Source organism: Dipodomys merriami, unplaced genomic scaffold, assembly GCF_024711535.1.
Source record: "Dipodomys merriami isolate MVZ:Mamm:240054 unplaced genomic scaffold, mDipMer1.0.p SCAF_9, whole genome shotgun sequence".
Classification (NCBI taxonomy): domain Eukaryota; kingdom Metazoa; phylum Chordata; class Mammalia; order Rodentia; family Heteromyidae; genus Dipodomys; species Dipodomys merriami.
In genome coordinates, this window is record NW_027206512.1 from 19167104 (window position 1) to 19181439 (window position 14336).

The 14336-nt window shown below is 36.4% G+C and overlaps 1 protein-coding gene across 3 annotated transcripts in view; it reads right to left on the reverse strand.

Moving 5' to 3' along the window:
* Positions 1 to 426: 426 nt before the first annotated feature.
* Positions 427 to 14336, reverse strand: part of Mrpl1 (mitochondrial ribosomal protein L1) — a 63545-nt gene continuing 49635 nt past the window's right edge. For all 3 annotated transcript variants that reach the window (XM_070012991.1, XM_070012989.1, XM_070012990.1), the window contains 2 exons: positions 5105 to 5186; positions 427 to 2155 (listed from right to left, as the gene is read on the reverse strand). In XM_070012991.1, the coding sequence (XP_069869092.1) occupies positions 1983 to 2155; positions 5105 to 5186 (255 nt within the window). In that variant the 3' untranslated portion in view covers positions 427 to 1982. The remainder of the gene's footprint in view (positions 2156 to 5104; positions 5187 to 14336) is intronic.

Sequence of the window (14336 nt, forward strand, 5' to 3'; positions counted from 1 at the left end):
GATTGAGTTAATCATATTAGTATTTTAATCTTTTTATCATAAGAGTATAATTACCTTATTTAACTATAACAGCATTATGCTGTAGGTACTCACAGGGAAGTACTGTTACTGATTTATAGTAACAGTACTGCTATATTTGGTAAACAGTCCCGAATTTTTAATTTTCTAATGGGAACAAATGCTTACTAGGTTACACTAGATGTTCATAGTTATTTGGACTTCCAAGACAACTAAAATTTCAAAATCAATTTGAGAGACACCCACTCAGCTTTCTAAATATTCCTTACAAATCAAAGTTATTAAAACTACACCAACTAATTTACCATCACTATTATTTTGTAAAAGAAAAAGCATTTAAATACTCCATAAAAAGCAGAAGACAGTCTTATGTAAATAAAACTATTCCCAAGAAAGGACAATTGGCAATTACATGTCAAAATTACTTGTACCTTTATTTTTCACATACCAATAAATACTTAAGGATCAAACTAGGCTATAACAGCACTTGATAGAAGACACCTTGTTAGCTTTCTTCTTCTAGCTTTCTCATGAGATGTTTCACAAACATCAAACCACCTATTACATTCATTAGCAAAGGAATCCAGGATCAAATGATCACAAATATGAAAGTACTACACCTAGGGTCTTGTATGAATTTAGACGCATGACAAAAAACAATTATTACAGAATGTACAAATACTATCATTATAAATTGATTCCAAAGAATATTACCCACCAGATATTTTAATATGTAGGTATTTTCTATAGTCATATTATCACAAATGGATTCAGAACCTTAAAATAAACATCTTTTGCATTTAAAGAAATAATCATGCTTCTCTGTATGCTTTACCTCATATATGGTGCATACACGTGCACATTTGAGGGAAGATGAAGCATAGCACAGAATCAGTAGAAAGTGGGTGAAAAAATACAGCAGAGGGGCCCATTAACTGCACTGTAATTACGAAATTATATGAAATTATGAAAGTGAACTAGGCAACTCAAGGGTGGTGATAGGAGGAAGGGAATGATAGAGAAGAGGGAACAGCTGATACTAAGCAAAAGGAAAGAACTGTACAGATCACCCGATTTGTAAAAAAAATAGTTTTATTGTTAAAGGTCATAAATTCATAAGCAATGTAGATTAAGATAATGATGACTATCACTGTAAAGTTTAAAAGGTGCTTGTGAGTTTAAAAAAGTCCCTCTAAAAAAACAAAACAAAACTATTCCAGGAACAAGAAAAGGGGAAACAATATTCTCAATTTTTTGTCTCAAATTTTCTTTAGTCTCTGAAGACACTTTTGATTACCAACAAATATTACACTGAAATTGCTAAGCAGCAAAACCCAAAATAAATGTCTTGATGTTTAGCTTTCAAAAAAAAAAAATACTCATGCTTGTGATGCAACTCATGATGCAATTTTCCTTGTGGGAGCTGAGAGTACTACTACATTCTCAGTTGCTATGGCTTCCAAGGGAAAGTCACTAAGCTAGAAGATGCCACTGGATCTATTTTCTATATTCTGTATTCTACCAATATGTAAAATCTGCATCCTGGGAAGAAGATGTGGCAGGATTTAAGAGAAATTCAGTCACAGAGAAATGGAAAACTTTCAGTGTGAGAATTCACTTTCACATGGGATGATCAAGAAATCACAAGGCCCCAAATGTAGAAATGTTTGTTTTATAATTTTATCTGTTGCTTCTTAATCCACTGAAAAGAATTTCAAATTTCAGCTCTTATAGGCGACTTGTCATTTATTTTTTTTGGGGGGGGGTCGTTTATGGGGCTTGAACTCAGGACCTGGGCACTGTTCCTGAGCTTTTTGGCTAAAGGCTAGTGCTCTACTACTTTAAGCCACAGCCCCACTCTTGTTTTTCTGGTGGTTAACTGAAGATAAGAGTCTCACAGACTTTCCAGCCTGGGCTGACTTTGTACCGAGATCCTTCTATCTCAGCCTCCTTGGTAGCTAGGATTACAGGCGTGAGCCACCAGCGCTTGGCTCTTTGTCACTTTCTTCAGCTTCAGCTTCTTTAGGCTCTCTGTCACTTTCTTCAGCTTCAGCTTCTTTAGGCAACAGTGGGTCAATCTTCAGCAGCAAGCCTTCACTTGTTGAACTACGAAGGAAAGCACGAACTACAAAGGGACCTGGCAACAAAGACAAGAACCAACTTTGCTTACTCCACATTAAGTTATAACAAAGGGCAGATAATTCCATCTTTAGAGTAGAAAATAAGGGAAGTGGCGCTGTAGCTCAAGTGGTAGAGCGCTCCCCTTGAGCTGAAGAGCTGAGGGACAGCGCCCAGGCACAGAGTTCAAGCCTCACGACCGACAAAAAAAAAAAAAAAAAAGAAAAGAAAAAAAAAAGAAAATAAATTAGCTGTACTAGAGGATTCATCTTTGAAACTGCAAACTCACTAATAATCCATTTCCTTCTCCCAGAAGAGGATCAACTAGAATTCATTTTATTGCATAGTCAACAGTGAAGAAGCAGGTGGTGATATTTACATTTAACAGAAATACTTAAAATATTTATATTTAAGTGTTGAAATATTTAACTTGTACATGTAAATATTTAAGATCTATGTTTAAATGCTTTTGTGTTTAAAATAAATACTTATTAATTTTAATATCTACTTAAAACCGTCAATACTGAAGGTACTTTTGGGTTACCAAAAAGCTTGTGAAATTCTCTCAAAAGTTTTTCATAAGAATTCATTGAAAATGGCAGGTGTCATTTAAAATGTCAAAAAAGAGAATAGCTGTTCTGCTTAAAGGACTTTCTATCACTCCTTGCATCTCACAGGATCCCGCTATTGCAAACAAAGTTCTCCATGTAACATAAGAAGTCATACACATGCACTGACTACAAGCTATGGACACATACCGAAGAAAATAATAAACGAGTTACTTAACCAACTGTTTTAAATTCCCAAGGGGAAGAAAAACAGCATTAACTATTAACACAGTTATAAACAAAGCCTGACAAAAGTTCTATCATGATAAGCTCATAAGTGAAAAGACAACCATTCATGAGTAAAGTTGATTTGAAGAACGAATTTGAGTGGTACATAATGTAATAATAAAGGCAATGCACTAATTTGTAATCTAGCCTACCACACAGTTTACATATCTTGATAATGTTTACTATTTCTCAATGTTTTTAAGAAGTGACTGTCCAGCCAGGCACTGATGTCTCACCCCTATAACCCAGCTACTTGGAGGCTAAAATCTGAGGAAGCCAGGCAGATAAACCCAAGAGGCCTCTTATCTTTAACCAGCAAAAAGCAGGAACTGGAGATGAAGCTTTGAGGGAAATAGCTAAGGAAATGTAAGACCTTGATTGAGTTCGAGTACCAACACAAACATACTCTCATGACCATGACAAAAATACTCTTCTCTTTTCTAAAATAAATAAGATGAAGAAAGCCAGTTAAAAGGACACAGCTAACAAGATAAACAGAAAGCCCACAGAATGGGAAAAGATCTTTACATCAGACAAGGGCCTCAGATTAAAATATACGTAAGAGCTCAAAAAATTAAAACTCCCAAAAGCAAATCCACAAAGAAACAACAACCTAATTAAGAAATGAGCTAAACACTTAAAGAGAGACTTTTCAGAAGTATAAAATGGCCAATAGACATACAAAGAAATGAAATGTTCAACATCTCTGACCATAAAAGAAATGCTAATCAAAACAATAAGATTCTACCTCACCCCAGTTAGAATGGCCATATGAAGAAAACTAACAATAACAGATGCTGGTGGGGAGGTAGCCAAAAGGGAACACTACTACACTGCTGGTGGGAATGTAAATGTGTTCAAGCACTCTGGAAAGCAGTATGGAGGTTCCTCAAAAGACTACACATAGAGCTCCCCTTTGACCCAGCAATCCCACTCCTGGACATTTACCCAAATGACCACAAACAAGACCACACTAAAGCTATCAGCACAACCATGTTCATTACAGCATTATTTACCATAGCTAAGACATGGAATCAACCCAGATGCCCCTCAGTAGATGAATGGATCAAGAAAATGTGGTATATATACACAATGGAATTCTATGCTTCTATCAGAAAGAATGATATTGAACCATTCATAAGAAAATGGAAAAACTTGGAAAAAATTATATTAAGTAAAAATAAGCCACACTCAAAGAAACATAGGTTGCATGGTTTCCCTCATTTGTAGTCATTACAATGTACCTATAAATCTACAAGTAAACACAACAGATGGTAAAAGACAAAAAATTACACTTGGACATGATAAATTATATAGGACTCTAAACATTCACACAATGAGATCAAAGGAGGATATTCTTAGGAGAGGACCACAAAGGCTCAAAGCAATGGTCATAAGATCATATAAAATGATGTTTATTGAAATGAACTCTAAGAAAAAGGAAACAAAGTTTTATGTTATTTTGCCTGTTTTTTTCTCCTTTGTCACTGTTTTTATTTCTGTACCTTTTGTTTTATATGTAAGTATATCAGTTTTGGGGAGATTAAAGGTGGGCACAGAAATGGTGGGACAAAGGGTGAACAAATGCAACAGTGATACTTAACTAGACACTATGTTGAAAATGAACTCCACAACTTGTGGAGGTGAGGGGATGGGAAGGAAAAAACTGAGAGAAAACTGTTCAAAAAGAAATATACTCATTACCTGACTTATGTAATTGTAATCCCTCTGTATATCACCTTCGCAATAAAAATAAATTGTAAAAAAAGAAGAAGAAAGCTAGCTGCTAATGTCTGGACAAAGTGAATGATCTGGCTTTAAAATATAATTTCATGAGTGATTTTAGTTCTCCTTTTAAAATAATCAATTTTCTTTCAAATCTTTTTTAGATTTAATGACTAGAATAATGTGGGAATTTAGAAAGCTCAGAATATATACCTTATTAATGATAGGGAAGTCCTTCTCTGAAAACTACAACATTAAAAAACTAAGCAGAAATCCTTCAGATAATTAAATTTTATTTATTTACTTCTAGGAAATATTGATACTAGTATACTTGCATGTTAACTTATTTTCTTAATATTTTACATGATTTAGGGCTAAAGGGTAATCTATGTTTGCAAGCCACTTACCCAAATTTAACGGTCTATGCCTACAGACTTCATTAATAATGGTTCTCAGATTGGCAGCTATCTGGTCGCTTGACATATCCAACTGAAAGAAAAGGGTTAAGTATAACATTAATGATAAGAGTAAGAAGAAATACAATTTGGGTAACTACATCAGTATTTTTTATTCATAGTTGCTTTTCAAAATATTTGATGCAATATTTTTTTTAAAAGACTCTCATGAAAAAAAGGAAGACTCACTAACTTTTCCTTTGCAATGCTACACTTAAATGACTACATATCAAGATTTCATTACCTTGAAGAACATATTATATCAGAATGCTTTAAAATCTTTCCACTTGAAGTTCCCTGATTTCTAAGTATTTGCCCCAAAGCAAATCTTGGATATACATACCATACCTTATATCTTCTCCAAGGTATTGGTGATACTTTTGTTAAAGTTGTTTGGTGATTTACTGAAAACATTTAGAAATTAATGCTTCCATGGGTACAAAATAAAGCAACTTGACTAAATGTATTCAGACAACATGTATATCACAGAGACAATTTCAGGATGCTGTGCTAATATTCTAATTTTTCACTGGGTGCCAGTGGCTCATGCCTGTATTTCTAGATCTCAGAAGGCTGAGATCTGAGGATCATGGTTCAAAGCCAACCCAGGCAGAAAAGTCCCTGCGAGACTTTTATCTCCAATCAACCACTCAAAAACCCAGAAGTGAAGCTGTGACTCAAAATGGTAGTTTTCAGAGAAACGTGGTAGAGAAAAGTGGTAGAGCAAAAAAGCTTGGGGACAGTGCCCAGGCCCTAAGTTCAAGCTCCACAACCAACCAAAAAAGAAAAAATAATAAAATCCTAATTTTTCAAACACTCTAGGCAATACTATATGCTGCAATTTAGCAAAAACTATAGAAATTAAATAAATGGTGAGCAAGTCCTATTCATAAAAATATTCAAACCTTAACTAAATTCTTAAAATGTCCTTAAAAAGTCCTGCTGTTTGTGAACCAAATTCAGTGAATATTAGTCTTCTTAAATATACTAAATTCAGTCTTATTTCATGTAAATGTTTAGAGAATTTTGTACTGTGCCAAATGAATCCATTTCTAATAATTAAATACAACTTATAATAGCATAACCGGCCAAAAATAAGTGGCTTGCCGGGCACCAGTGGCTCGCACCTGTAATCCTAGCTACTCAGGAGGCTGAGATCTGAGGATCTCAGTTCAAAGCCAGCCCAGGCAGGAAAGTCCATGAGACTCTTACTCCAATAAACCACTAGAAAACCGGAAGTGGCGCTGTGGCTCAAGTGGTAGAGCACTTGCCTTGAGGTGAAGAGCTGAGGGATAGCACCCAAAGCCCAGAGTTCAAACCCCACGACCAACCAAAAAATAAAAATAAAGAAGTGGCTTCTTAAAACTATATTTATCTTCTAACTTCATTCCATAGGTGGGAGTTTCCAGAGGGGAAAAAGTCAAAGTAGAGCTGGGGAGCTGGGGACATGGTTCAAATGATAAGGCAGGGCATTTGCCTAGCAAGTATGAGGCCTGAATTCAAAGCCCAGCACTGGCCAAAAATAAACAAATACATAAGCTAATTAAATCATAAATTAATTACAGCAACTTTTTGTGCACTTTATTAAGCTCACAGATTCAAAACCTTAAGGTGCAATATACAGAGAAAGCACCTTACACATTTTACGCTACAAAGAAACAAATGAAAAGGCAAAGGGCATCCACATGTGCTCTTCTATCTCTCAGTGCAATTTTTCACTTTTCCTCTGATTAACCTATTAGCAACTGCAATGACCACCACAGCTCTCACAAATTCCTTTACCCTTTGACAAAGACCTATGCCAACTCTAAGTTTGAAATAGAAGAAAAAGCTACATGTCCAACATATTTTTTATCAGTTATATTGTTATAATACATATGTTACGCTTAGATTTTTTTTTTAATGGGTCATGGAGTTTGAACTCTAGGTCTGGGCTCTGTCCCTCAGCTCTTCAGCTCAATGCTAACACTGTACCAGTTGAGCCACAGCACCACTTCTGGCCTTTTCTGTTCAGTGGTGCTGAGGAATCAAACCCAGGGCCTCATGCATGCAAGGCAAGCACCCTACCACTGAGCCACCTTCCCAGCCCCAAGCTTAGATTTTTATAACTAATATCTGCAGCCCAATATTACCATTCCTACAGTAGGCTAAAACAATATACAGTTTAGAAATGTAAACCATTCCCCATACAGCTTTCATTATTAGGATACCTCCAGTGACTTGTTTTGTTTTGTTTCTTGGCAAGGACAGGATGGAATGAAGACAAGATTCAGGATTATATTCAGGGGCTTTCTGCCCTCTGCCACAGAGCTGTATCCTAACAGATTCTCAACAGCAGACAAAGAGAACATTGAACTCTGTGAAGCACCATATCTGATGTTTAGGTAGTGATTGTCCACTTCAGGGGAAAATAGCTGCCTTTTTGCTGTAATTATTAGATTTTCCCTTCCATGCAATTCCTAAGGGTTGTATTCAACAAATTTCTTACTATTATGAAAAAACAAAATCAGTCATTCTCACTTTTTTTGGTCCCTGTGAAAAATGTTATTTTTTTTATCTCAAGGTTGTCAAGAACATGTCCAGGATAGATTTGGGTCATGGAATCTTATTCCAGAAAAATATACACAAGCATATTAAAAGAACAAATACCCTATGCTTTCAAGGTTTTCATGGATTCTCTGATTTTAAAAAAAAGTGAAGAGAGTTGAATGAGTCCTGGGGCAAGTGTTTCAGTTGAGTTACACTTTTGAGTACTGAGGCAAGTTTGTTCCAATACTATGGAATATACTGTGAAAAAAAATGATTTCTGCATTTTATGCAGGATAGAACTTAAGGCAAAGTGCATACATATGATTCCTAAACCATACATATTACTTCTAAGGCGTCCAGCTTCTGTCACTGTAATGTCCTGATAATCCTTACATGACTGATCACCTCTAACTGGATACTGCAGAGGACTGCTGCTGTGGATAAGCACTTTCACAATTCCCTGACCTCTACTAACCCTTCCAAATGCAATACTCCTAAGATTAGAGAAAGTGGGCTCAGCAGACACAGGCATCTTCTGCAAGTTGGCCAACACAGTAAACCTCCATGACTCCTAATAGTCTAAACTGGAAAAAAAGGAATGGCTATCTGCAGTTCTCCTAAAGAAAATTAAGTAGTGATAATAACAATGATGGATTACACAATTCCATTTATTGGGCATTTACTTTGGGACGGCTCTAAGCAACTGTAGTACATTTTCTTTCTTTTTCTTTTCTCCCAAGAAGTCTATGAGGTAAATATCCTTATTATCTCTCAGAAGCTAGATCCAATTAGGAGCTAAGACCCAGAAAACTTTTTATCTTATCCAAGAGCAAATGTATAGTAAAATGTCGTCTGGCAGCTCTTAAGGTGGACAGACATGGATGTAAACTCTCCTACCACCACTTGCTACCTTATGACCCAGCTACAACCTATTGGTGACCCTTACAAAAAATGAAGCATTATTTGTCTGAATGAGTTTGTTATAAACTAAGGGGAAGAAAAAAGAGACTATGTGAGAAAGCCTACTTCACTATCATAAATACTTTTAGATGTTAACACCATTCAATTTAGCAAATTTACCTAGCCCCCCGCCCCCGTCTGTCAAACAACATGCTGGGAACTAGAAAGATAAAAGAGATACAAACATTGCTCTCAAGGAGGTCACAATCTACTCACTGAAATAAGCAGTGACTGGTGCCACTAGGTTGAAAAGCACCATGAGGGTACTAAGAAGAGACTGCCTTTGATAAGGAAGGCTTTCACTCAAAAACAGGTACTATTTAAGCTGAGTATAAAAGGACAGTTTTGAAGGCCAATGGTAGTATTCTCAAGCAAGGGACCACTACAATATGAGAACAAGGTAGATCTGGCGGACCATCAGGTAGCTCATTATATCTAGGGAAGATTCATGGCTGCAGATGACTCAGCTTAAGTGCATATGCACATAAGCTGTGCACATGTGGACAGCAAGCACCCTGTGCAGGAAGAGTCAGGAGCTACTAAGAGACAGACTGACAATGAGAGATGTGAGGCCACTGTCTCAGTTTCATAATTCTTGATTGGGATAAAAAGAAAATCCTATTATAATCTATACCCACTTGCAGTACAAACATAAGCCAAGATAGGTAGCAAAACTACAGAGCTCATGTGTAGACACTGGTGGTACATCCAAGAAGGGGATACTAGCTGGTGGAACCTGTGTTATATGAACATCGAACTGATGAGAGACGGTCACATGGTCACAAATATTCCCAGGTAACCAGAGGTGTTTGCCTTTTCTCTTTACTCTCCTCCTCAGGACCTTTACCCAAGAGCAGTCAGACCTGAGAAAGGGACTCACACTTGCCAAGCAGTCACTCTACTGCTTGAGCTACACCTCCAGCCATGAAGGTTGAAAACCTAATAAGCCTGCTATACTTCAGGTGGCACAATCCATAAAAGCCTGGCTCTGTACTGAGCAAAGGAAATCTCTGGATGTGAGATCAGAGCTATGAACCAGATCATCTACACTTTCAATAACTGAAAGCTACTGGAACTATGAGATCTAACCAACAAACCTACACCTAACAGAGAAGGGACATTGTACCCAGAACAGTTGGAAGCAGAGAATGGAAAAAAAAAAAATCTTCTGGTTTTTATCTCACAAAATTCAGATTAATAATGTTACTTAGACACAGAATGCATTCTGTGTACATGAAATTTGTGGTGTTGTGTTCCAAAGAGCTATATTCATAGTTATGTGATGTTATAAACATCTAAATACTCAACAGAAGAAATAAAGTTGATTAAACTGATACATCCATAGAACAGACAATAAACTAGCTTTCAATATGATACATTTCAAGAAATTAATGACATGGAAACACATTTGAGTTTCAAGTTTATAGATAAAAGAATATAAAATACAATTGTACAAAAAGTACTAAAAGGTTACCGATTATAGGAATTCTGACTTATTTTTAAATTATTACTGTACTGTTTAGCATTTTCCAACTATTTATTTTACTTTTTAAATTTTTAGCAAGGGTTTACTTTCATATAACAGAGTTAAAAGGAACATTTTGTTCTCTGTATGCAGGAAATGGAAGTTCAAGCCCCAAATGGCAGCTCCTGGCTGGGCAAAAGGCACAGGGTCATGTCAGCCAGCAAACAATGGTTTTAAATGGGTTTAAACAATGGTTTTAGATGGGTAAAGCCCATCCAAAACCCAGGTACCTTTTAGGACTTTGTTTTGACAGGATATGCCTTACATTCTTTCTGTCTTTACTCATTCATGGAGTTCCCAGATTTCTACCATTTACCAAATTCAAAGCAGCATGTCAAGAGCTCTTGCGTCTCCTAATCTTGTAACTTAAGAAGAGGAGCCTATCAACTTTTTCAGTTTACTTCCTGGTTTCGACTTCCAAATTTGTGGTCCCTTTTTATGTTTGTTAAAAATAATGTAACATGGTAACATAGATAAGGTTTTATGCATATACAAACAGACTGGAGAATTGTATACTTAGGGGAAGAATCCAATAGCGTAACTCCTCTGAACAACTAATAAACTGTTTAACAAAATGAATACTAGGAAAAAGAAATATGTTTGAGGGGAGAGTACAATGAAGACAACACGAATAGAGGGAGGAAGAATGAGCAAAAGCAGTCATTGTGCGGGCTGGGAAGGTGGCTCAGTGGTAGAGCGCTTGCCTTGCATGCATGAGGCCCTGGGTTCGATTCCTCAGCACCACATAAGCAGAAAAAAAAGCCGGAAGTGGCGCTGTGGCTCAAGTGGTAGAGTGCTAGCCTTGAGCTGAAGAACTGAGGGACAGCGCCCAGGCCCAGAGTTCAGGCCGCACAACCGGACCCCCCCCAAAAAAATCAATACACATTATGTAAAAATTGAACTACATAGGCTAAAGATAGGGATAGGATTGAGAGAAATGGAGGAGAATGATGGAAGGGGTGTACTGTACTCATAATCTGATTTATGGAATTGGGACCTCTTTGTACAACTATTAATAATAAAATAAATAAAAATGAAAAATAATATATTTTTCCTGTCTCCTCACATACCTATCCTGCCTCTCATTACTCCCCTAAACAACTGTGATCCCTTTTAAAGGGTAAAGACAGGTGGGCACCAGCAGCTCATGCCTGTAATCCTAATGAGGAGACTGAGATATGAGGAATGTGAGTCAAAGCCAGCCCAAGCAGGAAAGTCCATGACTCTTATTTCCAATTAAGCACCAAAAAAAGACAGAAGTAGAGCCGTGTATAGGGCTAGCTCAAGGACAGTGTAGACCCTGAGTTTAAACCCTAGGACCTGTGCAAATGTGCACCCACATGTGAACACACATGCACATGCACACACACACAGAGGATAAACAGTCCATCTTTTATAGCTACTTCATTTTGTTATATATGTCAATTAACTAAGTTAAAAAGTAATAGTAGTTTAGCATTTAAATTACAAAACCAAGGCATAAATTATCTTTTTATTTATTTATTTTTGGGCATAAATTATTATAGATCAGTAACAGAACACTTGTCTAGAAAGTGCAAAGCTCTGAATTCAATCTCTAGAACCACTAAAATACATACATACATATCTACATAAATAACAAAACCAGCCTTTGTAGAGTGCTATATACATTGCAAGACAAATGTTACTTTTTCATAAAGAAACAAAACATAGCTACTCCGGAGGCTGACATCAGGTGCACAGCAGTCCTAGGCCAGCTCAGGTGAAAACTATACAAGTTTCCATCCCATCTTACGAAAAGAAGCCAAGCATGGGCACAAGCCTGTCATCATAGCTATAAAGATAAGCCTAAAATAGGCAGAGCACAGTCCAGGCATACACTAAGGTAGAAAGTGAGACTCTATCTCTAAAACAACCAGAGCAGAATAATGTTGGAGTTGTGGTACAGCAGTAAATGTCTACTTAGTTGGGGGAAGAGAGAAGGGGGAGAAGTGAGACCTTTGTCACCTGCCTTACATCAAGCACAGATACCATATATTCCTTTTACAAAAAAGAATCCATTATTATAGTTTTGTTTTCAAAAACACAGTCATTCCCCTACCAACCACCATTCTACTTTCCATCTCTATGAATTTCATTCCTCTAGGTAGGTATCTCATAAAAGTACAGTCATTGGCCACATGCTGGTGGCTTGTGCCTATTATCCTAGCTACCCACCAGTCTGAGATCTAAGGAAGTCAGTTCAAAACCAGTGCAGCTAGACAAATTCAGACAAATACATGGACTCTTATCTCCAATTAACCAACAAAAGCTAGCCCTGGGGGTGTGGCTCAAATGGTGAAGCACTCGCCATGACCAAAGAGAACCCCAATAACCAGCACACACAAAAAAGTGGAATCATACATTTATTCTTTTATCTGGTTCATTTTACTTACTGTAATAACTTCAAGATTCAAACATATTCTGGCACTTTTCAGAACTTCTTTCCATCTTAAGCTTGATACACCATTCTACATATATCACATGTTTTGCATTCTGTTTATCCACTCTGCAGATAGATTTGCGTCCCCCTCTTGCCTACTTATACAGTGCTGCTATGAACATGGATATATGTATGTCTGCTTGGGTTTTTGCTTTCAATCCTTTTTGATATATATCTAGAAATAGAATTGCTGTATCATATGGTAACTTTGTTTAGTGTTTTCTTTTTCACATTCCCAACAACAATGCACAAGAGGTCCAATTTTTATATACACTCACAACCATTTGTTATTCTACATACTTGTTTTAACAATGGCCATCCTAAATGGTGTGAAGTATCTTACTGTGATTTTAATTTGCACTTTCCTAATGACTTGATAATGGGTATCTTTTCATTTGCTTATTGGCTATTTATAGATCTCCTTTGAAGAAATATGTGTTTTGATGTTATGCTCATTTTTAAAATTGAGTTGCTTTTTATTATGGGGTTGTAAAAGTTCTCTATATTCTAGTTGTGAATATATACATACATACATATGTAGTTTGTAATATTTTCTCCTTCATACTCTCACAGTATCCCTTGAAGCACAGATGTTTAAATCTTAATGAAATCCAACTTGTCTTCCTTTCTTTTTATGTCTATGCTTTTGAGTCCAATTTATCTAGCTAGTTGTGTCTACCAAGAATTCATATTTTTATATTACTATAGTATTTCACTGTATAGATGCACTAGGAACTTTTTATTCCATTTACATGCAAAAAGACAACAGGGATTTATCACCTTTTAAATTATCAAATATGTTTATAGGTTCACAGTATCTCTAATTTGAAAATCTAAAATCCAAATTCTCCAAATTATGAAAGTTTTGAGTGCCAACATGACGCTTTAGAAGTCTCAGATTTTGGAACATTTCTGATTTTTAGATTAAAGAAGCTCATTTAGTAAAAATTTTTGCCCCTATCCCAAAAATCTGAAAAAACAAACACTGAGACTTCAGTATACCAAGCACTTGAGTTAAGTTATACTTGGCTGGTACTATAAAAATCTGTGTCACATATGTGTGCAAAGGTGAATTTTGCATGCAGTATTCTGACAATTACTTATTATCAATCAGATAGATAAAGAATGAAGTTGGCAGACCCTGGAAAGCAATTTAATCCCTTTTTACATGTTATGCTATATTTATTTATTTATTTTGGGTCCGGTCGTGGGGCCTGAACTCTAGGCCTGGGCGCTGTCCCTCAGTTCTTCAGCTCAAGGCTAGCGCTCTACCACTTGAGCCACAGCACCACTTGCGGCTTTTTTCTTTTTGCTTATGTGGTGCTGAGGAATCGAACCCAGGGCCTCATGCATGCAAAGCAAGCGCTCTACCACTGAGCCACCTTCCCAGCCCGCTATGTTTATATTTTTTAAATCATGTGTTCTATCAATCAATGATCACTATATTTTGAGTTAATGCAGTGGACTAATAATAAAAGCTACATGTGTCTCAAATGATATAGTTTATTAATAACAGATAAAAGAGGAGAATCACCTAATTTCTTGACATCACAAGTGAGAAAAGTAGAAACAAGCTTTTTTATTCTAGTAAGAACACTGGCAAACAAAAATGCATCTTAACAATATAACCTACACTCTTCCATGCAATTAATACAACTCTTTCAATAAGCATTAAGAGTATTGCTGGCACATAATGGATTCTAGGGAAT